This window comes from Mustela lutreola, chromosome 17 (genome assembly GCF_030435805.1).
Source record: "Mustela lutreola isolate mMusLut2 chromosome 17, mMusLut2.pri, whole genome shotgun sequence".
Classification (NCBI taxonomy): Eukaryota; Metazoa; Chordata; class Mammalia; order Carnivora; family Mustelidae; genus Mustela; species Mustela lutreola.
The window spans coordinates 22,745,726-22,767,045 of record NC_081306.1 but is presented as its reverse complement, the minus strand read 5'-3'; the positions used below and the strand labels follow the sequence as shown (position 1 = coordinate 22,767,045).

At 64.7% G+C, this 21,320-nt stretch overlaps 4 protein-coding genes across 5 annotated transcripts in view; 1 reads left to right on the top strand and 3 right to left on the bottom strand.

Moving 5' to 3' along the window:
• Positions 1–7,617, top strand: part of CACNA1H (calcium voltage-gated channel subunit alpha1 H) — a 56,476-nt gene extending 48,859 nt beyond the window's left edge. For both annotated transcript variants that reach the window (XM_059154537.1, XM_059154536.1), the window contains 9 exons: positions 944–1,095; positions 1,701–1,810; positions 1,967–2,100; positions 2,350–2,424; positions 3,456–3,530; positions 4,372–4,493; positions 4,608–5,001; positions 5,101–5,264; positions 5,856–7,617. In XM_059154537.1, the coding sequence (XP_059010520.1) occupies positions 944–1,095; positions 1,701–1,810; positions 1,967–2,100; positions 2,350–2,424; positions 3,456–3,530; positions 4,372–4,493; positions 4,608–5,001; positions 5,101–5,264; positions 5,856–6,863 (2,234 nt within the window). In that variant the 3' untranslated portion in view covers positions 6,864–7,617. The remainder of the gene's footprint in view (positions 1–943; positions 1,096–1,700; positions 1,811–1,966; positions 2,101–2,349; positions 2,425–3,455; positions 3,531–4,371; positions 4,494–4,607; positions 5,002–5,100; positions 5,265–5,855) is intronic.
• A 3,965-nt stretch (positions 7,618–11,582) lies between these two features.
• On the bottom strand, positions 11,583–13,370 carry LOC131819434 (tryptase-like). Its single transcript, XM_059154539.1, has 5 exons — positions 13,075–13,370; positions 12,748–12,919; positions 12,390–12,655; positions 12,085–12,248; positions 11,583–11,905 (listed from the first exon to the last, which is right to left on the bottom strand). Exons 1-5 carry the CDS (start codon positions 13,133–13,135, stop codon positions 11,741–11,743), a joined length of 828 nt encoding a protein of 275 aa, XP_059010522.1. The 5' UTR covers positions 13,136–13,370; the 3' UTR covers positions 11,583–11,740.
• A 2,681-nt stretch (positions 13,371–16,051) lies between these two features.
• On the bottom strand, positions 16,052–17,553 carry LOC131820049 (serine protease 30-like). The gene is made up of 2 exons (XM_059155531.1): positions 17,407–17,553; positions 16,052–16,561 (listed from the first exon to the last, which is right to left on the bottom strand). The coding sequence occupies exons 1-2, from the start codon at positions 17,551–17,553 to the stop codon at positions 16,367–16,369; spliced, it is 342 nt and encodes a 113-aa protein (XP_059011514.1). The 3' UTR covers positions 16,052–16,366.
• A 193-nt stretch (positions 17,554–17,746) lies between these two features.
• Positions 17,747–21,320, bottom strand: LOC131819435 (prostasin-like). Its single transcript, XM_059154540.1, has 4 exons — positions 21,237–21,320; positions 20,930–20,978; positions 19,993–20,152; positions 17,747–18,135 (listed from the first exon to the last, which is right to left on the bottom strand). Exons 1-4 carry the CDS (start codon positions 21,243–21,245, stop codon positions 17,853–17,855), a joined length of 501 nt encoding a protein of 166 aa, XP_059010523.1. The 5' UTR covers positions 21,246–21,320; the 3' UTR covers positions 17,747–17,852.

Sequence of the window (21,320 nt, the reverse complement as noted above, 5' to 3'; positions counted from 1 at the left end):
TGCTCCGCCTGCCTGGCTGCCGGCCTGACGAGCTGAACCATCTCTAGTGGTCGCACGCCAGCCCAAGGGGCATGCGGGTCCCAGGGAGGGGTCAGTGCCCATCAGCCCTGCCCTCCCAGGCCCTGAGCCATCCGGCCGGGACAGCTGTAGCACTTGTCACCCTGGGCGCTGCCTGCGCGGGGCTCTGTGGCCCAGGATTGCTCCCGTGTGCAGTGGTGGCAGCTGTGCCCTCATCCAGTGCTAAGTGGATTTTGACAAGCTCCAAAGGGTTTAGTGCAGGCAGAACCGTTGGCCAGCACAGGACCTCCCCAGGTCGTGGCATCAGCGCCAGATGGACCAGAGGTTCGGCAGAGCCCAGGCAGCAGGGAGTGGCCACTGAGCTCTTAGAGTACAAGGAGGGGAGACATTGTGGGCCTGGTGACCAGAGGCAGCTCGGTCCAGGCTGAGGTGGAACAGGGGGCAGCGTCCCCCGTGCCCAGCAACCGCTGGGGCTGGGGATCGGGCTGGTCCTGCACCTAGGAAGGCCCTTGTCTGCTCAGTGTCCATCATCAAGGTGTCTTCACCCCGATGTGGCGGGACCCCCTGGCTGGGATGGGGACCGACCAGGGCCCAGGTGGGATCTCCGCTGCCTGGCCCACACCTAGCACCTGTCCCAGGGCCAGGGCTCCCAGGAGATCACACAGTGAGCTGCCCCAGCCCCTAGCCTGTGGTTCCAGCTAGGAGTGGGAGCTGGGCTCACAGGGAGCCGTTTTCTACCTAGAAGGGCCCCCCTTCCTGGAGAACTCCTTTCCTCCCGGCTCTAGTAAATGCCTCGTGTCTGAGCCCGGGCCCTCCCCTGGCAGTCCCCATGCTGCACCCCTCCCAGCAGACAAGCAGGGACATCCCAGTGCCACCGGGGCACAGGCAGCCCCCACCCCAGCTCACAGACACGCTCTCCCCACAGAGGCCCAGCGCCGCCCCTACTACGCGGATTACTCGCCGACCCGCCGCTCCATTCACGCGCTGTGCACTAGCCACTACCTTGATCTCTTCATCACGTTCATTATTGGGGTCAACGTCATCACCATGTCCATGGAGCACTACAACCAGCCCAAGGTGGGGCCCGGTGCCTGGAGATGCCCACTCAGCCTGCCTCCAAGGCCGCTGTGGGGACACAGGCCCCCCGGGGTGCGGGTGGGGCCCGGTGCTCAGGGGGGGTGGCCTGGATCAGTACCGGGGGTCCCAGGTCTGCGGCCTTGTCCAAGCCCTGCCTGGGCTTCCCAGGGTATGTGGAGGTGTGGTGTGGGTGACGCTCTCAGGGCCACCAGCCCCGAAGGGCCCTCCCCACGGTCTGGAAACACTGTCTGGGGGCACATCTGTGAGCCCAGCTGCCCAGGAGTGAACTGGCCAAGTGGAAGGCGCTGGGCTTTTTATTGTGCTGACGTTGTATCTGTGTCCCTGCCTTGCTCAAAGAAGGGACTGCTCTCCCCGCCCCACCTCTGCGGAGGAAGGGAGTGGTCTCAGCTGGGTCTGCCGAGTGGGTAGGGGCCGAGTGCAGGGGGGGCCGGGGTTCTGGGCGGGCTCAGAACACCACAAGGGAATCTCTGGGCCGTGCCTTGGGGGCCTCACCCAGCCCTGCGTGCAGAGGAGAGGGTGGCAGGCTGAGCCGGACAGGGGTGCTGCGAGCCAGGGGCCTCCGCAGCCTGATGCTCTGCTCGCAGTCGCTGGACGAGGCCCTCAAGTATTGCAACTACGTGTTCACCGTCGTCTTCGTCTTCGAAGCCGCGCTGAAGCTGGTGGCTTTCGGGTTCCGGAGGTTCTTCAAGGACAGGTGTGTGGGGCCATGCCGGGGCCAGGAAGGTCCTTCGGCCAAGGTCAGGCGAGAGCCGCGCCCCTCCTCTCCCCTCAAGCCCACCTGAGCAGCATGGGTACCAGGCGGGGGGTGCAGGAGGGAGGCGGTGCTCAGCCTGCCCGGCCCCCGGCCCAGGTGGAACCAGCTGGACCTGGCCATCGTGCTGCTGTCCATCATGGGGATCACGCTGGAGGAGATCGAGATGAGCGCCGCCCTGCCCATCAACCCCACCATCATTCGCATCATGCGTGTGCTCCGCATCGCCCGCGGTAGGCAGCCTGCCGGCCCTTCCCAGTACCCCGAGGCCGGCAGGCAGGGTAGGTGGCTCTGCTGCCAAGCTCCCCGGCCCCAGCCCAGTGTCCTTCCTCTGCTCACCCTGCAGCCTCTGCCTGGGGACTGTGTGGCGTCGGGGAGTTTAAGGGACAGGGGTGGGGGGCCCCCGGTCTCGCCCCCAGCAAGGGAGGGTCCGCCCGGCTCAGGCCACACAGCCCCGCCTGATGCTTGGCTCCCGGCCGTAGTGCTGAAGCTGCTGAAGATGGCCACCGGCATGCGGGCGCTCCTGGACACGGTGGTTCAAGCCCTGCCCCAGGTAGGTCCACAGCGCGGGCTGGGTCACCATCTCTGCCGGAGGGCGCGCGTTAGACACCCCCAGGAGCACAAGCCGCGGGCGGGCCATGCTCGGTGGTGCTCACGTCCTCAGGCGTAGCTCAGATGTGCTGGCACGGGAGCCGGGAGCCGGCGGTCTCTGAGCCTCAGCTTGTCGGGAAGGAGTGGAAACTAGTGCCCCCAGCCCAGCTCTGGATGCGGCGGGCAGGGAACATGGTCCCAATGCGCTCGTCAGACTTCAGGGGACCCCGTGTCGGCCGCTGGTCCCACTCCTCTCCGGCCCCGACCCTGGGTCCTCCCTCGGTGCGCTTACGGCGCCAGCCCCGATGCTGTGTGGCCTCTTCAGCTGAAGGAGACTCGGGTCCTCTTTATACTGTGCCCAGTCCCTCTGCCGGCCTTTCAGCCATCCTGTGTCCTCCTGTCCGTCCATGCAACCATGGCGGCTGTCCCCGTGTCTGGCCACTCACTCACCCCCATGGCACCTCACCGGCTCCCCCATTCAGTGGGTCCCAGCCACGCCCTCAGCAGTCCCTCAGCCTGTGGGAGCGACAAGAGGGGAGGAGGGGGACAGGGTCACGGGATGCCCTGCCGAGCCAGGGGGGGACAGGCCAGACCTGCAAGCAGGCCGGGGACAGGGTTCGGGGCCCCCTCCATCTGCACGGCTGACCCTGCGGGGCCCCCGAGCCTGGAGGCAGGCCCTGTGCGGGGCCGGTGGGGTCCGAACAGCAGAGGAGCTGTGGGCAGTGGGGTCCGGGGCCCAGAGTGCAGGGTAGGTGTGAGAAGAGCAGGCACCGAGGTGGGGTTGCCGCGGGGGAGGCTTTGGGCATCAGGCCGGACGAGAGGAGGATTGCAGAGCTCGGGTGCCGGGACACATGGGTCCAGAGGAAAGCCAGGAGGCCGTGTTGGGGAGCCTGGCTGGGACGCGGGGGAGGCCAGCGAGGCGGGGCACCAGGTGCCCGGCTTGGGGAGGGTCTGGGGCGGCCCCTGACCTCATTCTGCTTCTTTCCCGTGTAGGTAGGGAACCTCGGCCTACTTTTCATGCTCCTGTTTTTTATCTATGCTGCCCTGGGGGTGGAGCTGTTCGGAAGACTTGGTGAGTGTGCACAGCCGCACCCGCGAGCCCGGGACCCTGGGTGCCGGCCGGGCAGACCCACAAGGGAGCATCTCCATGCGTGCACACGTGGACATGCGCACGCCCTGTGCAGCCACGAACGCATGCTCAAGTTTCCCTGAACTTCGTGTGCTCTGTGGGCTACAGACCCTGCCCCCTGTCCTCCCTCCTCCCCCAGGCCCAAGGTTCCGGGCGGGGACTTGGCAGGGCTTCCTGTGACCACAGAGCCCTTGGGAGATCTCCTGGGCACTTGGTCTAGCTGAACAGCCCCCCACCCCCAGCGGGCCTGTCCACAAGGTGGCTGACATGTCCGTCCCAGTTCAGGTCTGCCCAGGGCTCAGCAGCTGGTGCCCCAGATCCCAGCCCTGAAGACTCGGGGCCTGGCCCGTCATTCACAGTGCCTCCCTCTTCCCTGTCCTGCTGCTGAGGCCGGAGACCGTGCTGACCCCGCAAGCAGGCTGGGGAGCATGGGAGCCCTTTGCTGGGACTGAGCCATGCCCAGCTGCCCCAGAGGGTTTGGCCTGTGGACCCACAGGGACCATGTCCGTTGGGAAAGCCCCAGGTCTGAAGCTCCAGGACCAGAGGCAGCCTCCACTGCTGCAAAGGGAGCAGTCCTGTTCCCCCCCACCTCCGCCCCTGCTGTGAAAGGACGCAGCCCCCAGAGAGCCCCGTGCCCACCCGCCTGGGCCCTGTACCCTCAGAGAAGGGGGCTTTCTCCCCAGGGGAGGGCAGGGCCCACAGTGGGTCAGTGGGGTCCCTGGGGGCCGAGTGTGCCCTGCCCTTGCCGTGCCCGTGGGCTAACGGGGCGAGGATCTCCCCGCAGAGTGCAGTGAGGACAACCCGTGTGAGGGCTTGAGCCGGCACGCCACCTTCTCCAACTTCGGCATGGCTTTCCTCACGCTGTTCCGCGTGTCCACCGGGGACAACTGGAATGGCATCATGAAGGTACCAGCATGGGCCCGGCGGTGCCCACCTTCCCAGGGAAGGCGCCCCTTGGGGGCTGTGAGCTGGGAGGCAGGGCACCCCTCCCAGTCCCTGAGCCGCCGGCCCGCCCCTCAGGACACTCTGCGGGAGTGTGCCCGCGAGGACAAGCACTGCCTCAGCTACCTGCCCGCCATCTCCCCCATCTACTTCGTCACCTTCGTGCTGGTGGCCCAGTTCGTGCTGGTCAACGTGGTGGTGGCCGTGCTCATGAAGCACCTGGAGGAGAGCAACAAGGAGGCCCGCGAAGACGCGGAGCTGGACGCGGAGCCGGACCTGGAGGAGGCCCCAGGGCCCCCAGCCGGCCCCCCGCCTGTGGCCCTGCACAGCCCGGACGCCCCCGGCCTCCTGGTGGTGCGCAAGGTGTCCGTGTCCAGGGTGCTGTCTCTGCCCAACGACAGCTACATGTTCCGGCCCGTGGCGCCCGCCTCAGCCCCACATCCCCGCCCGCCGCGGGAAGCGGACGCCGCTGGTATGGCCCCTCCAGGTGACCCAGGGACACAGGTGGGACAGGTGGGATGGGCTTCGGTGGGGTGCTGGCCACTGCAGGGCGCTCGCTTTCCTGCCCCAGGCCCTGCGACCTCCGCGCACCCCCCGCCCGGGGAGCCCTGCAGCTCTCTCCAGGTCCCCTCGACAGCCACACTCTCCCCGGCCCGGGACAGCGACACGCTCCACGCCCTGTCCCAGCGGGGTGCAGCCCGCTCCTCCAGCCTCAGCCGGCTGCTCTACAGACAGGTAGGAGAAGCTGTCCCAGGTCCGCGGCCCAGACCTGGGGGTTGTGCTATGGCTCCCCCCCATCCAAAGGAGGAGGGACTGGGACCCCAGAGGAGAGAGCAGGAGTGCATCCCTGGAACCCGCGACAGAGTGCAGGGCCCTGGGGACCCCATCTCCTTGGGCAGCACCCCCAAGCCTCACCTGTACCCACAGACCACTCCAGCCCCACAGCCTCAGACCCTCTCCCTCCCCACAACCCCTGTTCTCAGGGTGGTGTTGGGCAGGGTGAGGCTCCACCCACAGGGGCTCAGCCCCACAGCCCCCCATCCTCATGGTCCCGCCAACATCACCAGCACCTGTGGAGAGCACCTGCACACAGCCTGGTTCCGAGCCCTGTGTTTGGCACAGGCAGGGTTGGGCCCAGAGTGTCGTCCCTCCCCTTTCCCCCCGTGCCGCAGTGCCTCTCAGCCACATATCAGGGCTGATCCCTGATCCCTCGTCCAGGGCACGTAAGCCCAGTCTGCGGCTTCTCTGGGGAGCACAGTGACTGCGTTCCTGGCTGCCGGCCGGGTCCTGCCCAGCCTTCTGCATCCGATCCCTCCTTCCTTGCAGGAGGCCATGCACACGGACTCGCAGGAAGGGCACGTTGACAGCCCCAGGGACAGTGGCCCGGGCTGGGGGGAGCCTGGCGGGAAGACCCCCGTGAGGCAGGCACCCCTGGGGCCCTCCCTACGGTCCCCACCCCGGTCCCCGCGGCCCAGCAGCATCCGCACGCGCAAACACACGTTTGGACAGCGCTGCATCTCCAGTAGGCCGCTGACCCCAGGAGGGGAGGAGGCCGAGACCCCAGATCCTGCTGACGAGGAGGTCAGCCACATCACCAGCTCGGCCCGGAGTCCCTCAGCCTCGCCCACTGCCCGCGGAGGGGGAGGCAGAGACCCGGACCTGTGTGGGCTCTACGGCATGGACGCCCAGGGCTTCCTGGAACAGCCGAGCCAGGCGGATGAGCAGAGGCGGGCCTCTGGGGAGCAGGGGGGCGGGGACGGGCCCCCAGAGGCTCGGGAGGTGAAGTCTCGGGCACCGGAGGCCGAGCCAGCCTTGGGGGCACGCAGAAAGAAGAAGATGAGCCCCCCCTGCATCTCCGTGGACCCCCCTGTGGAGGACGAGGGCACGGCACGGCCCCCCCCAGCCGAGGGCAGCAGCACCACTCTGCGGCGGCGAACCCCATCCTGTGAGGTCGTGCTGCACAGGGACTCCCTGGAGCCCATGGAGGGGGCGGGGGTGGACCCTGGTGCCAAGGGGGAGCGGCGGGCACAGGCCGCCTGCCGCGCGGAACACCTGACCGTCCCCAACTTCGCCTTCGAGCCGCTGGACGTGGGGGGTCCTGGCGGAGGCCCGTTTTTGGACGGTGGCCACAATGTGGCCCCAGAATCCAGGGCTTCCTTCTCAGGGGCTACGGTGCCTCCTGAACCCCACAAAACAGAGCCTCCTGTTTCCTCCAGCGACCCCCCAGAGAAGGAATGGGGGTTGCACCTCAAAGTCCTCCAGAGTCCCCCAAAGAAAGCCGGGTCTCCCCCAGCCACCCCCACCTCCGGGGACAGTGTAGACAGGCCCGTGTAGCTCAGGGCATGGTGCCACACAGGTCTGAGCAGCAGGGCCGGTGTGCACCCGGCGAGGTGGCAGCCCCGGGCAGGGCTGTGCGTGGTCCCCAGTGCAGGCCCTGCTGCAGCAGAGAGGCCCGCGAGGCCGTCCGCCCAGGGAGGGAGGCAGACGCCAGGTCTGGGTGGAGCAGAGCGCGGGGGACTGCCCCTCAGCCTGCCGACTCGAGCCGGTGGGTTTTTCCGAGTTTCGCCACCGTGGTCTGAGGCCGTGCTGACGCCTGGTGAGGGGCCCCGACAGCTGCTGTGCCCTCGCCACAGAGATTGGGAAACGACCTGGAGGAGGCGGTCTGAGGCTGCCAGGCAGCGCCCTGTTCTCACACCCACTTACTTTTCTAGGGAACACGTGCTTGGGGCCGCCTGTGCCGTCTGGGTGGCAGCTTGGTCCCCGGGGCCGCAACAGCCACGCTCACTGTCACTCAGTCTGAGTTCTCACCTGTCTGTCCCCACTCCTTGTCACCATCTCTGACGCCCCACGGTTCTGCCCTCGGGTGTTCCAGAAATGCCCGCGTCGTGGGGCAGTGGGGTCCCTGCACGGCCCCCACCTGGGCCCGGGCTGAGGTGTCCGCCGACCCCCTGCGTCTCGTGGCTCTTTCTTTCATAAATTCAGGTTAAACGTTGCAATAATATGATACGGGACATTTGGCTTCTTAAGGGGATGGAAGCGGGGGTGGGAGGCAAAGCCAAATGGAATAAATATTAACTTATTTAAGAAACGCACTGGATCACCACCGGTGGGACCCCCACCACTGCATGGGAGTGTGGCGAGCCGTCGCCTTGCCAAGAGCAGGGCTGGGGGATGCGGGGCTGCGACCGGCTGTGCCACCAGCCATGGGGTCCCCGAGAGGCTCGGCCTGTCCCCTCTGGTGGCTGAGGGAGGAGTCAGGCTCCCAGTAGGAGCCAAGTTCACATGTTACCATTCACATGTTGGGGAAAATTCGGGGCAAGTTTTTGCCAAGCTCCAGGCATGGAGGGGTGGCAGAGCGGGCGCCCCTTGGGGAGAGCTGCTGAGGCTCTGCAGGGTGCTGGCCTCTCAAGACCCAGAGCTCGTGGAAGGCATGAGAGTGGGTACCGATGGCTCAGACAGGGTAGGACTTGGGGTCCCTGTTGGCGATGGCTGTGACCGTGCTGCCTGACGGCTGAGCCAGGTGCATACTAGCTCCAGGGTGGGCTCCAGGCCCTTCCCACCACACAGCAAAGCAGGAACCTGGCTGTGGCCCACCACAGCCACCTCCGGGTTTGGGGGGGTGGTCTGGGTGGCGGGAGGCCCCACCTGGCTAAGGCCAGAGTCCTGCGCTCTGACCCCAATGGGCAGGGCAGACACCAAGCCTACAGGGACTCTCTCTTGTCTCAGCCCCCAGGTCACCCCAATCTCTCTCAGCCACAGCTTTCCTGGGGCCAGGGTATCCAGCTGAGGGGCTCAGCTCCATGATTGCTGGAAAAGTGACTTCAGCCAGAGGCCCACAGAATTGGCAGAAGCCCTTGCCCTCCACCCCCCCCCAGCTGCTCACAGGGTCCCCCATCAGGTACCAGCTGGGCAGGGGTTCACAGTGTCCCAGGTTCATGATGGCTGGGTCCTGCTGGGTCAGGGGACTACCTGAGCCCTGCATGCTTTGGCCTAGGGCGGGGGGTAGAGGGAGCGCCATACACCTGTGGTGCAGAGGAGGGACCAAGGGGCAGACCCCACCTGCTCCTGCACACCCCGAAGCTGTGGGTTTTTGTCCACGCTTCATCTGGTGATGAGTGGCCGGCTCAGGGACACAGACCACAGCACGACCAAGTCAGACCCGAGGTGCCCTGTGTGCAAACTGTGGCTTCCTCCTCAGCCAGGCGGGGGTGGGGATCGATGCCCCCCCACCTCCAGGAAGCCGTCCCCAGACTCCCCGTCCCCACATCCGCCCTGGGCTCCCATGGTCTCCACCGCACATCAGATGGGCACAGCGCCCAGCTGCCTGGCTCAGGGCGGGCCCTTCCTAACGGTCTTCCGTGTGGCCAGGGCCTCATGACTGAACCGCTGAGCAGCCCTGGGAGGGCCCCAACTTGCCTGCACCCGCCCCCGGCTCCCTGCCCAGCTGCAGGTCGCAGGACAGGTGGGAGGGTCCCTATGAGACCCTCTAAGTCAGCGATCCCCTCTTAGAGACAGGGAAACTAAGGCACGGGGTGGTTGCCTGACGACTTCTCAGGGTGTGGGTTCTCGGGGCACACACTTGTTTCCCTCTGGCGGGGAGCGGAGGCTCAGAAGGTGTGTTCGGCGCTTGTCCCGATGATGGACAACAGTGGCGTCACCTCTGTGTGCGGGGTCTATGTTGAGCCTGATGGCCCCCCACCTGGGGAGTGGGTCTCTGGAGAGGGGGCACCTGCCCCTGCCAGCCTGGTTGGGGTGGCAGCAGTTCGGCCCAGGCCACCCTTCCTGGAGCCCAGGAGGCCTTGATGGTACCCAGTGTTGGGGAGCAGGGCAGGTTTGGAGGAGCCCAGCCCAGGACCCCTGAACCCCCAGAGTCATCCCCGCATCCCCACAGGCAGGACTTCAGGGCCCTCGCTGTCCTGGCTCAGTTCGCTTCCCCTAGTGGGGACCCTTCTCCCTACAACCCCGTAACCCCGAGTGCGAAGCAGCACCCCCTCACTCGGCTCCTGGGGGCTGTCCTGTCCCAAGGTGCCCCCCTCCTCTGGCCCCGTGGATGCCCTCCCAGCCCAGCGGGGTCTCCTGTTCTGTTGCCCGGTGGTGGTGGGAGGGTCGACCCCCTCGGGCTCAGCCTGCCCTGCAAGGGTGGCCTGACTTCCCCAGTACAAGGCCTCTCGCCTGCCCCTGCTTGATGGGCTGCGCTCCTCAGCTCCCTGGACCAGATGGGGAAGCCAGGGGTCCGAGGCCCCCTCCCCACTCCCCAGGTTGGGACCCTTACTCCCATCTCAAGGAATCCAGGGGCTTTCGGGTCCATCCCTTCTGGATCTCATCCCTTGGTCTCACCCCCCACAACCTACTCTTAAAGTTTAAGTGTGGGGGTACCTGGGGGGGTGCAGTCGGGCCCCCGACTGGGTTTCAGTTCAGGTTGGGATCTCAGGGTCATGAGATGGAGGTCCACACTCGGGCCTCTCGCTCTGCCCCAACCCCTGCTCCTTCTCCCTCTCTCTCTCTCTCCAATAAATCTTTTTTTTAAAAAGGTTTTAGTGTACGTATATGAGGCTGACAATCAAGGGAAGGGACCCCGAGGGGTGAGATGGTGGGGGAAGGAGTGAGCTCTGCGGGTTCTTCCTTCCTTTCATGGTCTTGGAGTGTACACGCAACCACGGTGATAAGTCTGGGCTCACAAGGGAAGATGGGCCGAGGACCTCGTCTGTCACGGTGGCTCCAGCAGAGCAAGGGCTCTATGCGCGCCAGACGGTGAAGACCAGGCCCCTGACTTCCTATGACCAGAGGTCACAGAGGTCAATTCTCCAAGGTTAAATGTGCATCTTTGCATCCAACAACTGGAAGGAGAGAGGTGAATGTTGAATCTAGAAAGTTCTTTCTGGCCTGAAGAGCCCGGAAAACTCCCCAAAACAAGCTGTTGATTCAGCGCTCTGTATGTTCACGCGCACGACCGTGTCTACACAGAAAAGCAGGGGCCGAGGGAACACGTACCCCCAAAGGCGGACGTTAGCCCCCCATTTTAGAGGACCTGAAAATAAAGGAGTTCCTCGATCGGCAGAGGACAGGAACAGTTTGCATCAGCGACCGGCTCTTCCCAGCGGGCCTGGTGGGCAGCAGGAGTCCGCGTCCTGGCTCCCGGGGTCCAGACCACAGGGTGAGGGGCCCCATAACCCCGAGTGCGAAGCCGCACAACCTAGAACACACGCCTCATGTGGGCGTCAGCGGCGACCCGGCCATGGCCAGGGTCATGCCGGAACACCCCCAGGCCGGGCGCCTGTGTGCAGGGGAGGGGGCTCTGGAAGGGTCCCGGGCTGTGGTGCTGCCACAGTGTGGGTGGACAGCCGTTCCCCTCCCCCGCCCAGGACGAGGCCACCTCCTGCTGAAAGGACTGCGCTCATCCAAACTCCAGAAAACAACTAAAAACGGAACGAGACCACCACCCAGTCCAGCAAGGAGGGCGGCAGGGTGGGGAGGAACGGGCACACTCCCCTCCCCTGTGGGAGGCCAGGAGGGCAGCATGCCAGAGCCGGTGGCCCCATCTAGAGAGGGGAGGACGACGTGCAGGCCCCACACCTCAGCAGCCCCCCACCCACACACGCCACCGTCACCGGGGATTGCGCACAGCAACGGCCACAGCCACGTGGTCTTGAGATGCCCCAGTGCGGACAGCCTGCACCCTGCAGCAGCCTGGACGGCCGCCTGGGACAGGAGTGGGCGCGGCTGTGAGACGTGACAGTGTGCGGGGAATCGGGGACAGGGCATGGGGCGGTGCCCACTCTCAACCCCCTCACAGTGCCCAGGTGTCCCCACAAACATCTTTTCAGAGTCTGCCTTGCTCTCCCCATTCCGAATGGGCGATGTCATTCCCCAAGAGATGAAACCGTGAGCTGAGAATGAACCCTCATCTGAAGGGCTGGGTAGGGGGCATTTCGCAGCAACCCCCCCCGTGCTCGGCACCCTCGCTGACAGCAGTGACACGGGGCTGTGCCCTGGACCCCCTCCCTCTCCCTCAGTGACCCGCGCGACTCAAGCCGTGGTGACAACCGACAACCGTTTCTGCTTCCATCCACTTTAATGAGGGTTTGCGCCCACCAGGGGCTCCCCAACATGGCATGGGGAAGGTGGGCGGAAGGACGCCGCCTGGGCACTGGTGTGGGACAGCAGCGGGCTGGTTTCTGCACCCGTCTGGGTGGCAGCTCCGGGGCCTGGGCTCAGGGCTCTTTGGGAACATACTGGTGGATCCAGTCCAGGTAGTAGGTGACCCGGGTGTAGATGCCGGGCCGGTTGGGTTGACCGCAGCCCTCGCCCCAGCTGACCACGCCCGCCTGCAGCCAGGTGCCCCTCACCTTGCAGACCAGGGGCCCTCCGGAGTCGCCCTGAGGAGGGGACGGGTCAGTAGAGCCTCAAGAGGCAGGAGATTGGGGGCTGGGGGAGGACGTGAGGAGGAGGGAGGAGGGGCTGGGAGAGGACCTGGTAGGAGTTGCCCTGGGGGGGATCGGGTCAGTGGGGGCTTGGGGAGTGGGGGGTGGGGGCTGGGGAGGACACGAGGGCCCACCTGGCACGAGTCCCTCTTGTGGCCCCCCGCGCACAGCATGTCCTCACGGACGATCTGTGTGTTGTCCCCAGTGTTGAGGCCAAGGTGGTACTGTGCGTCACAAATGCCGTTCTCCACGATGGGCACCTTCACCTGCTTCAGGGGGAATGGCGGCGGGAGGGGCGCTGGAGGGAAAGGCAAGCGCACAACATCAGGAGGGCAAAGCCACCACGGCCCTGAGCCCCCCAGCGGCGGTCCCAGAGGCTGGATCAGGGCCGTGACCCGCCCCTGCTCACCCTAGCCCTCCAGCTGCCCCTGACGCTCACTTCCACTTTTCACGTGCCCCCAGCCTGTCACCCAGCATGGTGTCCCCGTGGGGAAGGTCTCTGAGGCCGGGGGCAGGGTGGCCAGCTGCCCGTGGTGGGAGATGTTGACCGGGTCCTCGAGTTCCAGCAGGCCGATATCGGCCCCGTTCTCGGTGATGTAGAAGGAGGGGTGCGCGATGACCCGGCTGACGGGCAGCAGCGTGTCCTCATAGTAGAGGTGCTGCTCCCTCAGCTGGACCCTGACTTCTTCAGGGTACGTGACGTGCCTGGGGAGAGCAGGCGGCCCCCCGGGGCTTGAGCAGGCTGCTCCAGGGGATCTCCAGGCAGCCCAGCCCCCCGAGGCCCCAGGGTCACTCACGGTCCCAGGCAGTGCGCTGCGGTCAGCACCCACTGCGGGTGGATGAGGGAGCCTCCGCAGATGTGCTTCCAGTAACCTTCATGGAGTCTCAGGCTCACCTGCCAGGGCCACCTGTTCCCGGGGGCCTCCTTCCCCCCTACGATGCCCACTCGCTCCAGTGCCCGGCCTGAAGCTGGGGACGGAAGCGCCTTTAGCACAGGACACGGCCTGGCCCGGGGCCCTTCCCTGCCCCACCCGACCCCGGGCTTCTCTGCACCACCCACCCAGTCATTGCTGGGCGTGCGGAGTGAGGGGGCAGGGCCAGGGCAGGCCCAGGTCAGGACTCACCAGGGGCCAAATGGACCAGGCTCCCCAGGAGGGGCAGCGCCAGTGCCAGCAGACTCGGCATCTGAAAGGAACAGTGTGGGGTGAGGGCAGTGGAGCCTGGCTGGGGTCTGCAGGGTATGGCGTGCGGATGGCGTGACGCTTCCTGCCCCCCGGAATCAGGGGGTCGCTCAAGTCCAGGGGGCTGGGTCTCGATGCTCTGGATCTGGGGCTCCTCTGTTCTGTTCCGCAGCGACACCCAGATGTTGGGGTCTCGGATTGGGGGCTTACCTTGGCCGACCACTGCTGCTGTGAACTCAGCCCCCTCTCCCCTGCCCATTTATCCTTCCTGGCTGGGATGTGGTCAGAGGAGGGGCCTTGCATCCTCCAATCCAGGGTCAAGGGAGTGGAGGATTCAGAGGAAGGCCCTCCTATGGCAGGCACGTGTCCCCACCACCCAGATACCCATCTGGGTGTCCCCAGGCCCCATAGAGCCAAGCAGAGGATGAGCCTCTCTCTCTCTCTCTCTCTCTCTCTCACACACACACACACACACACACACCTGCCTAGGGGGACATGGTTGGCTCCCTAGGCTCTGGATGACTAGGATACCTCCCAGTCCACACATAGACCCTGGCCCCCCACCTCTGCAGCCCCCACGCTGCCATCCGGGAGGCCCCCTTTCCGTTCGAGAGTTGTGTGCGTCTCCTTTCTGGGGCAGCTGGGAACTTCCCTGTGTCGGTCAGTGGCTTGTCGCCTCCAGCTCAGCCCTTCCTTTGTCAGATAGAGCTCTAGGCTTCTTCTCAGCATTTGGAGATTTTCAACTAAATGAACACCTTTATGTTTTGGTTTTCACAGTTGCTAAAAACTGTTTTGTCTGCTTTTTAAAATTGGAGGTGTTTGAGTTATAGACTGCAGATTTAATTATTGTTCATTCATGTGTACACACAAGTTTGCCTCTAATCCTTCTAGAACTGATCTCCATGTCACGTGAGGCTCTAGGAGCAAGTCAGGAGCCTTCTTCACCTTTGCAGGTCCAAGCCCTCCTCAGCCCACGAGGCTCAGTGGGGACAGGGTGGGGGGAGGTGCAGAAAGAAGGGATTAGGCTCCTTCAAGCCCAGAGCTGCAGACCTGAGCAGCCCTGGGGCCGGGGAGGGGAGCATGGCAGAGGGTGAACCTACATCTAGGGTGTCCCATATTCCTGAAAACCATACCCACACAGCCCAGCTCCTGTTCACAGATACAGCTAAGCCCAGCTCAGACCAGGAAAGGTCAAGGCCAAAGGACAGCCTGAGCCAAGTGAGCAGCTAGTGTGAGGGTGGGAACAAGGAGGAGGGGTCCTCCTGGACTGAGGGGCCACTGCACAGGCCCGCATGAGCCACATCCACTGGGCAGCAGGAGAGCCCACCCACCCAGGAGGGCATCCGGGGGCCAGAGCAGGGAGGCACGCAGGGACAGAACACCCCTCCGTGTGCCTCAGTTTGCTCTCCTGTCAAAGGGGACAGAAAGGGCACAGCGTCGAGGACATGGAGGGGCTCCACAGATGGTCTTCAGAGTTTCTTTCTCAAACCCAGGTCGGGTGCAGGCAAGTCCGGGCCCTCCCAGGGCTGCTCAGCGGTTCAGTCACGAGGCCCTGGCCACACGGAGGACCGTTAGGAAGGGCCCACCCTGAGCCAGGCAGCTAGGCGCTGTGCCCATCTGATGTGCGGCGGAGACCACGGGAGCCCGGGGCGGGTGTGGGGACAAGGAGTCTGGGGACGGCTTCCTGGAGGTGGGGGGGCATCGATCCCCACCCCCGCCTGGCTGAGGAGGAAGCCACAGTTTGCACACAGGGCACCTCGGGTCTGACCTGGTTGTGCTGTGGTCTGTGTCCCTGAGCCGGCCACTCATCGCCAGATGAGGGCATGCATGGGGGGACAAAGGCCCACGGCTTCAGGGTGCACAGAAGCCGCAGGTGGGGCCTGCCCTCAGCCCCTCCTCTGTCCTGCCTCCCTGTGGGACTGTTCTGCTGGGGGTGCGGCAGACAGGAGGGCAAAGAGGAAGAGAGGGAACCGCGTCTAAACTTGATTGTGGGGGCGGCTGCTTGATTTCATGCATTTGTCTGACCCATTGATTTGGACACAAATTTGGTCGGGGTGCCTGGGTGGCTCAGTGAGTGAGGGGTCTGCCTTTGGCTCAGGTCCTGATCTCCGGGTCCTGGAGTGGGGCTCCCTGCTCAGCGGGGAGTCTGCTCTCTCCCTCTCTCTCTTTCTCTCTAGCAGATGAAGTCTTTAAAATATACATATTTATTTATTTATTTGAGAGAGAGGGAGAGCCGACCCCCAGCCAGCAAGCCCCTCCCTCTCAGCCGCCAATGGGAGGGGGCGGACGCGCAGCCCCGCAGACCAGTCAGGAGCGGCCTGTGTGCACCCTGCGGGGCCGGGGTCCCTCTGCGGCCGGACCACCCCCTCCGCCCCCTGAGGTGAGCCGGCTGGAGGTCGGGGTTGCGGAGGGGGCGGGGCTCAGCGGGGCGGGTACGGGGATGCCGGGTACGGGGCGGGGCCGTGCGCATTGGAGGCGTGGCTATGGAGAAGGCGGGGGCGGCGCCGGGGCTGCTCGCGGAGCGGCGAGGAGGGAGCGGCTTCCAGCCCTGCCCGGCTGCGACCCGGGCTCCCGGCCTCTGAGCTCCCTCGGCGGGTGTCCCGTGCCCCGAGGGAGCCCGGCGTTAAGCCGCAAACTGAATACTCTTGGAGCAGAGAGAGACGCCGACAGGACGGAGAAGAATGGTTCGACTAGCGGCCGCTGCGGCCTGGCGGGAGCCCCGGGAGTCTCCGGGAGGGCCGGCCCCGCCCACGTCGGCCCCGCCGACAACCCCCCGCCGACCCCGCCCGCACCGGTCCCGCCGACGACCCCCCGCCGGCCCCGCCCACGCCCCCCGCGCGCAGCGCACCCGTGCGGCCTCTGCCTGGGGCAAGTGCGGTCCTGCCGCTCTCCCACGGTTGTTAGGAAGTGACCGGAGGAGCAGGGAGCCAAGCATTTATTCCGCGCGGACAGGCGGTGGCCGCCCCGGGCCGCCCCCACGCCCCCCTCGTGCTTTCATCCTTCAGCAGGTGCCAGGCAAACTGCCCGCCTCCCACCCTCTTCTCTCTCTCCGCTAGAGCCGGCACTTGGGCTCCGGAGGTCAGCTGGCCGATCGGGGGCGGGTGGGGACCGGGAGCACCGAGCGCGGCGGGCGGCGGTGTTTGAGCGCGAGGGGCAAAGCCAGCGGGACGGAAGGGAGAAGGGGCGTTCGGGCACGTGGGAAACAGGTGGAAGAATGCAGATGAGAGGAGAGGGGTCAGCCCCTGCTGAAGTTCCTGCGAAAGTGCCCGGGCAGGAGCAGGTGGCGCTGGATCCAGGCCCAGTAGGAAGAGACCCGGGCATACACCCCCGGGAGTCCGGGCTCAGCACATCCCCTGCTGAAGCTCACCACCGCTGCCTGCACCCAGCGCCTGTCCCGCAGCTGACAGACCAGGGGGCCCCCGGAGTCGCCCTGAAGGAAACAGGAATGACAAACAGGGGCAGTGGGGCTCCGGTCTACGCAGCAGGAGTGGGAGCTCTCAGACTGAGGCTGACGTCAGGGAGCACGTGGGAGCGGGTGGGATGCTGGAAGCAGGGGGAGGTCCCCTTGGGCCTCCAGGTAGCAGGCGTGGTCGCCCTAGGTTTCCATCTTGGAGCTGTTCCTCCCTGCAGCGTGCTATCAGCTCTAGCTGCGTTTTTTGTTGTTGTTTTTAACGGTTCAGAGAGGTCAAGTAGTTTGCTGAAGGTTGCACAGCTAGTACAAGCAGTGCTGGGATGCAGTCGCTTTTTTATGGTTGCTGTTGTTATTCTCCCAAAGCCTGCCTGCTTCTTCCAATGCACTCTGCCTCCTATAAGGGTCGCCTGGCGTCTCTGGTCCTGGATCCCTGCCCCTCTCACCCCTGCCACACCTGCTCACATCCTATGACAGCTGGAGCCCGCGTGTTCTGCTTTTTTTTTGTCAGGATGGCTCTGGACTCATTCTTACAAGAAATACTGTCAAGTCCGGCTCCAAGTCAGACACTGTTCTACCTTGGGTGAGGAAAGTCCCTGGCCTCGGGGAGCTAGATCAGAAGATGCCACCCCTGCCCCAAGTCCAGGATCCAGCCTGCTTCCCAGGGTCTCTTAGGGTTAGGGAGGTGACCAGAGCCTTTGGCTAAGTACGGAGGAGGGAGGTACATCACAGGTTCCCTGTGAAAGGAGGGGCTCCGCTCCCTTACTTCCGTTGCACTTTTGGGGAAACTGAAGGGGGGAGGTCCGGTGACTCTCCCAGAACCTGCGTTGCATCAGGGGCAGGGATGCAGGCTGGACGGGACTGACCTCGCAGAATCCCTTTTGGCCCTGGACGTCACCAGCGCAGAGCATGTTCTTGGTGATGGGCTCTGGGTAGTAGAGCCTGCGACAGCTGTCTAGGCCAACCACGCGCACGTCCACCTCCTGCAGCCTGAGGGGCTCAGACAGGGCCATTGTGGGACACAGGGACAGCGGCTTAGGTGCTCTCAGGGGCCGCACGGTGGTGTGCCGCCGAGCCCCCAGCCAGCTCCCTGTGGACAGTCCAGAGCAGCAGCTCCACGGCGTCTGTCCCTGGGGCCCACGTTCCTGTCCTGTCAGCGGGGAGGCGGATGCAGGTCCAAGGCAGGGCGGGATGAGTCCTAGGCTGGCCTCTACCATGAGGTGAGGCTCAGAGAGGAGACTGGGGTGACTCGCTCCACCCTTGGAGTGCCTTCCCCTCAGGCCAGCTCCCCGAGCCCCCAGCCCCTTGCCCCTCACCCACCGTCCTGCTGGACGTCCCCCCAGCCGGTCACCCAGCAGAGGGAGCCTGCAGGGAATTCAGAGCCTGGTGGAGCCAGGGCGATGGGTCTGATGGTGCTGGAGAAGGGCACAGGGCGTGCCAGCTTCACGAGAGCCACGTCACTGCCCTGGAGGGCGTCCCCGGTGAAGGAGGGGTGCTGGATGGCACGGACGACAGCCACGGAGATGGAGCCCCGGGGACGGGAGTACAGCGCAGCCTCTCCCAGCTGGACCGTCAGGTCCTGTAGACTTGCGGAGCTGGGTGGGAAGCAGAGAGGACGTGGTGGGCTCAGAGGGTGGAGGCTGGTGGCTTGGCTCCACCCCGCTAGCTCCACTGGGATGGGGGCATGGCGTTAAAGGACCCTCTGCTCTGCCCTGGCCCTCCAAGTCGGATCACAGGAGCACAGGGCCCCCCTCTGGGCCCTTGTTCCCGAGAAGTCCTGTCTGGCCCAGAGAGACTCCTGAGTAAAGTCCAGCTCCCAGTGATGGAGTTCAGCCTTGGGCTGTGGCGAGCCTTCCCAGTGGCAGGGCCTATCCTTGTGGGGACAGAGCGGACACAGTCCTGCTCTTCTGGGCCAGAGGGACAGCGGGGTCGCAGCGCCAAGATGGCGGGTCAGGGTTCTGGGGGATCAGGTCAGGCTGAGCCAGAGTGGTCGGCAGGGAGACCATGTTCTCAGCGGGGCGGGGGTGGTGACCCCACAGAGCAGGCAGGGGTGCAAGTTGGGGGACCTGCGTTTGGGGGGCTGCAGAACTCATGGAACGTGTCAGCGGGCCCCCTCCCTGGCATCTGAGGACAACAGGTGGGCAGGGGGCTGGGACAGCAGCAATCAGCGTGTCTCCCACCGGGAGGACCCATTCGGAAGCGCGGAGAGCAGGAGCTTGTGCTGAAAGTGCAGGTCCTCAGGGAGCCGTGTGCTCTCTGCCTAAGGCCTGTGCCCCGGAGGGCTAACCTGTCCCAGCAGGACTGCCGCTAACCCCAGTGTCCCTTTCCTTGGGGTCCACATCCCTCAACTGCCTTTTGCTTATCATACGGTCTCAAGCAAATTACTTCTCTGTGCCTCAGTTTCCCATCCTGGAACCTGGGGGTAAAAGTGTCTACCTACGGAGGTTGTCCTGAGTGTGCTTGGGCCTGTGCACTGGGGCAGGAAGTCCCTGGTAGCCATCGGTCATGATTTCCAGGACTGGACATCTCCCGAGGACATTCCAGGAACAGCCCCAGCACCAAATGGCAAAGGCTTATTTACCCCAAAATGACACCTGGGACTAGTTGATTGTGTTTTAATTATCGTGTCTGCCAAGGTTAAGCTGACTCCATAATTTAGCTCCGGGAGAGACCCACCTTGATTGTGGAGTCTCTTTTTATAGAATTCAGTGCTCAATTGCTTTATAATAGCTTCATTCTGCTTTTTGTTTTCGAGTATCATGAAGGGGCATCTAGCTCTGGAATGTTCTCTACTTCCTCACAGCCCCGTGCTGGGCAGCGAGACTCAATTGCTGAAAACGGGGAGGAATGAATCAACTAAATGCAGCCCATGCACACAACGGGGCAATGTCCAGCGATAGAAGGAGGGAATTTCTGACACTCGCTGCCATAATGTGGTTGACCCTTGAAGACCTTCCGCTCTGTGCGATAGGCCGGACTCCGGAGAACATGGGCTGTAGGATTTGGCTGCGATGAGGTCCCTGCGGTCATCAGAACCACGGAAACGGAAGTGGAGGGGTGTGCTGGGCCGGGGAGGGGGACCTGAGAGCTTAATGGGCACAGAGCTTCCGTTTGGGAGGACAGAGGTGTTCCCAGGTAGGGGGGGTGGTCCCTCAGCAGCGTGAACCGCGCTCTGAGAAAGGATCGAGATGATCAGTCTCAGGCTGTGCCTTTAACCAGAGTCCCCAAAACTGGAAACAAGTACGTGACTTCCAAGTACCTTCAAATAAGTAAAGTGTGTTTTCTTTCCTAGTTTGAAAGGAGTAGCTGGCGTCTGAGGCGTCCAGCCCCCGCCGCGGGGCTCTGAGCCACCTGGGCCCAGGTGCCATGCCGCAGCCACGATCCCCTTCCCTGTGCGCGGCCCCATGGCATCTCACGGCCCGGGCCACCCGGTGTGGGGAGGCAGGACTTACCTGGAGACACAGTGGGCGGCGGTCAGCACCCACTGGTGGCTGATAAGACTGCCCCCGCAGACGTGCTGGCCCCGGTCACGCAGGCTGACCTGCCAGGGCCACTGCCGGGGCACAGCTGCTGTACCCCCGACAATGCGGGCCTCCGGGCTGAAGCCGCTCCCTGGTGGAGAGACGGGGTCACCGGCTGGCCTCCTCTGGGAAAACAGGACCCAGGTCCGGGGCGGAGAGCTGGGCCCTCCTCCTGCCTCCAGCTCGGACGCCTTAGCCCACAGTCAGTTCTCAGAACCGCAGATAGCACGGCCCAGTGGAACTCTCTACGGCGGTGCACCTGCTCTGCGTGTGGGCCAGTGCAGGTCATTGCAGGCCAGGCCCCTGGCTACGGGAAGGAAGCGTCCCCGGGACTGGGGACCAGACTTTTTCATCTGAATCATAAGTAATCAAGAGGTCAGCAGCCCCCAAGGGTGGCTGGTGGCGCAGGGTTGGAGAAGGAGGCAGACCTCCCGTCTTCCTGCCCCGGATGGCATTTCCACGGCTACGATTTTGAAACATAAACAGTCAGCAGAAAGCCCTGCCTGTGGTCCCAGCCTGGCTCGGGGGGGTGGGGGTGGGGGAGGCAGCCCAGAAACCTCGGTCTCCCAGCCCGTGCCTCGACGTCCTCCTGAGTCCCACGCGGAGAACTTGCTCCAAGGTAAAGAACCCTGAGAGCTGATGGTTACGGCAGGGCACACGGCTGGGACGGTTCCCGCACACAGACCTGCTGGAGCAGGCTGTGGGGCCCCAAGGAGGGTCTGGATCGAGTGTTCCCCTCCCTCACCCGGGAGGGACTGTGGAAGGTGCGTGTGGCTGCAGGAGGACTCGGGTGGGGGAGGGTGGACAGGGTCCCCCCAGTTAGAGGCCCGGATTCCAGGCAGCTGCGCGCTCTGGCCTGGGGACTCACCTCTTTCTCCCAGGAACGGGAGCATGAGGAACACCAGGAGGAGCCGCATCTGCAGGCAGAGGCAGGGGTGGAGGGTGTGGGAAGCCCAGCCGGCAGGGGGGCTGCGGGACCAGCCTCCCCACAGGTCTCCCGACAGCCAAGACCCAGGGCTCCAAAGAGGACAAACCGGGTGGCCCCCAGCCGGTGACCCTGCCCTTGTGGGGGTCCGTACCACCCCCACCCTGGGAATGAGCACAGGCAGACGGGGGCTAGAGAGGGGATGCCCGCCCCTCCTGCTCCCCACAGCCCCCTCCTCACCAGGACAGACCTCGGCCATGGCCTGCCAGGGACTCCAGGTTCTCCGTGAGCCGTGGTGGCTCCTGACTCTGGTATGGCGTCCCGCTGGCCTGGA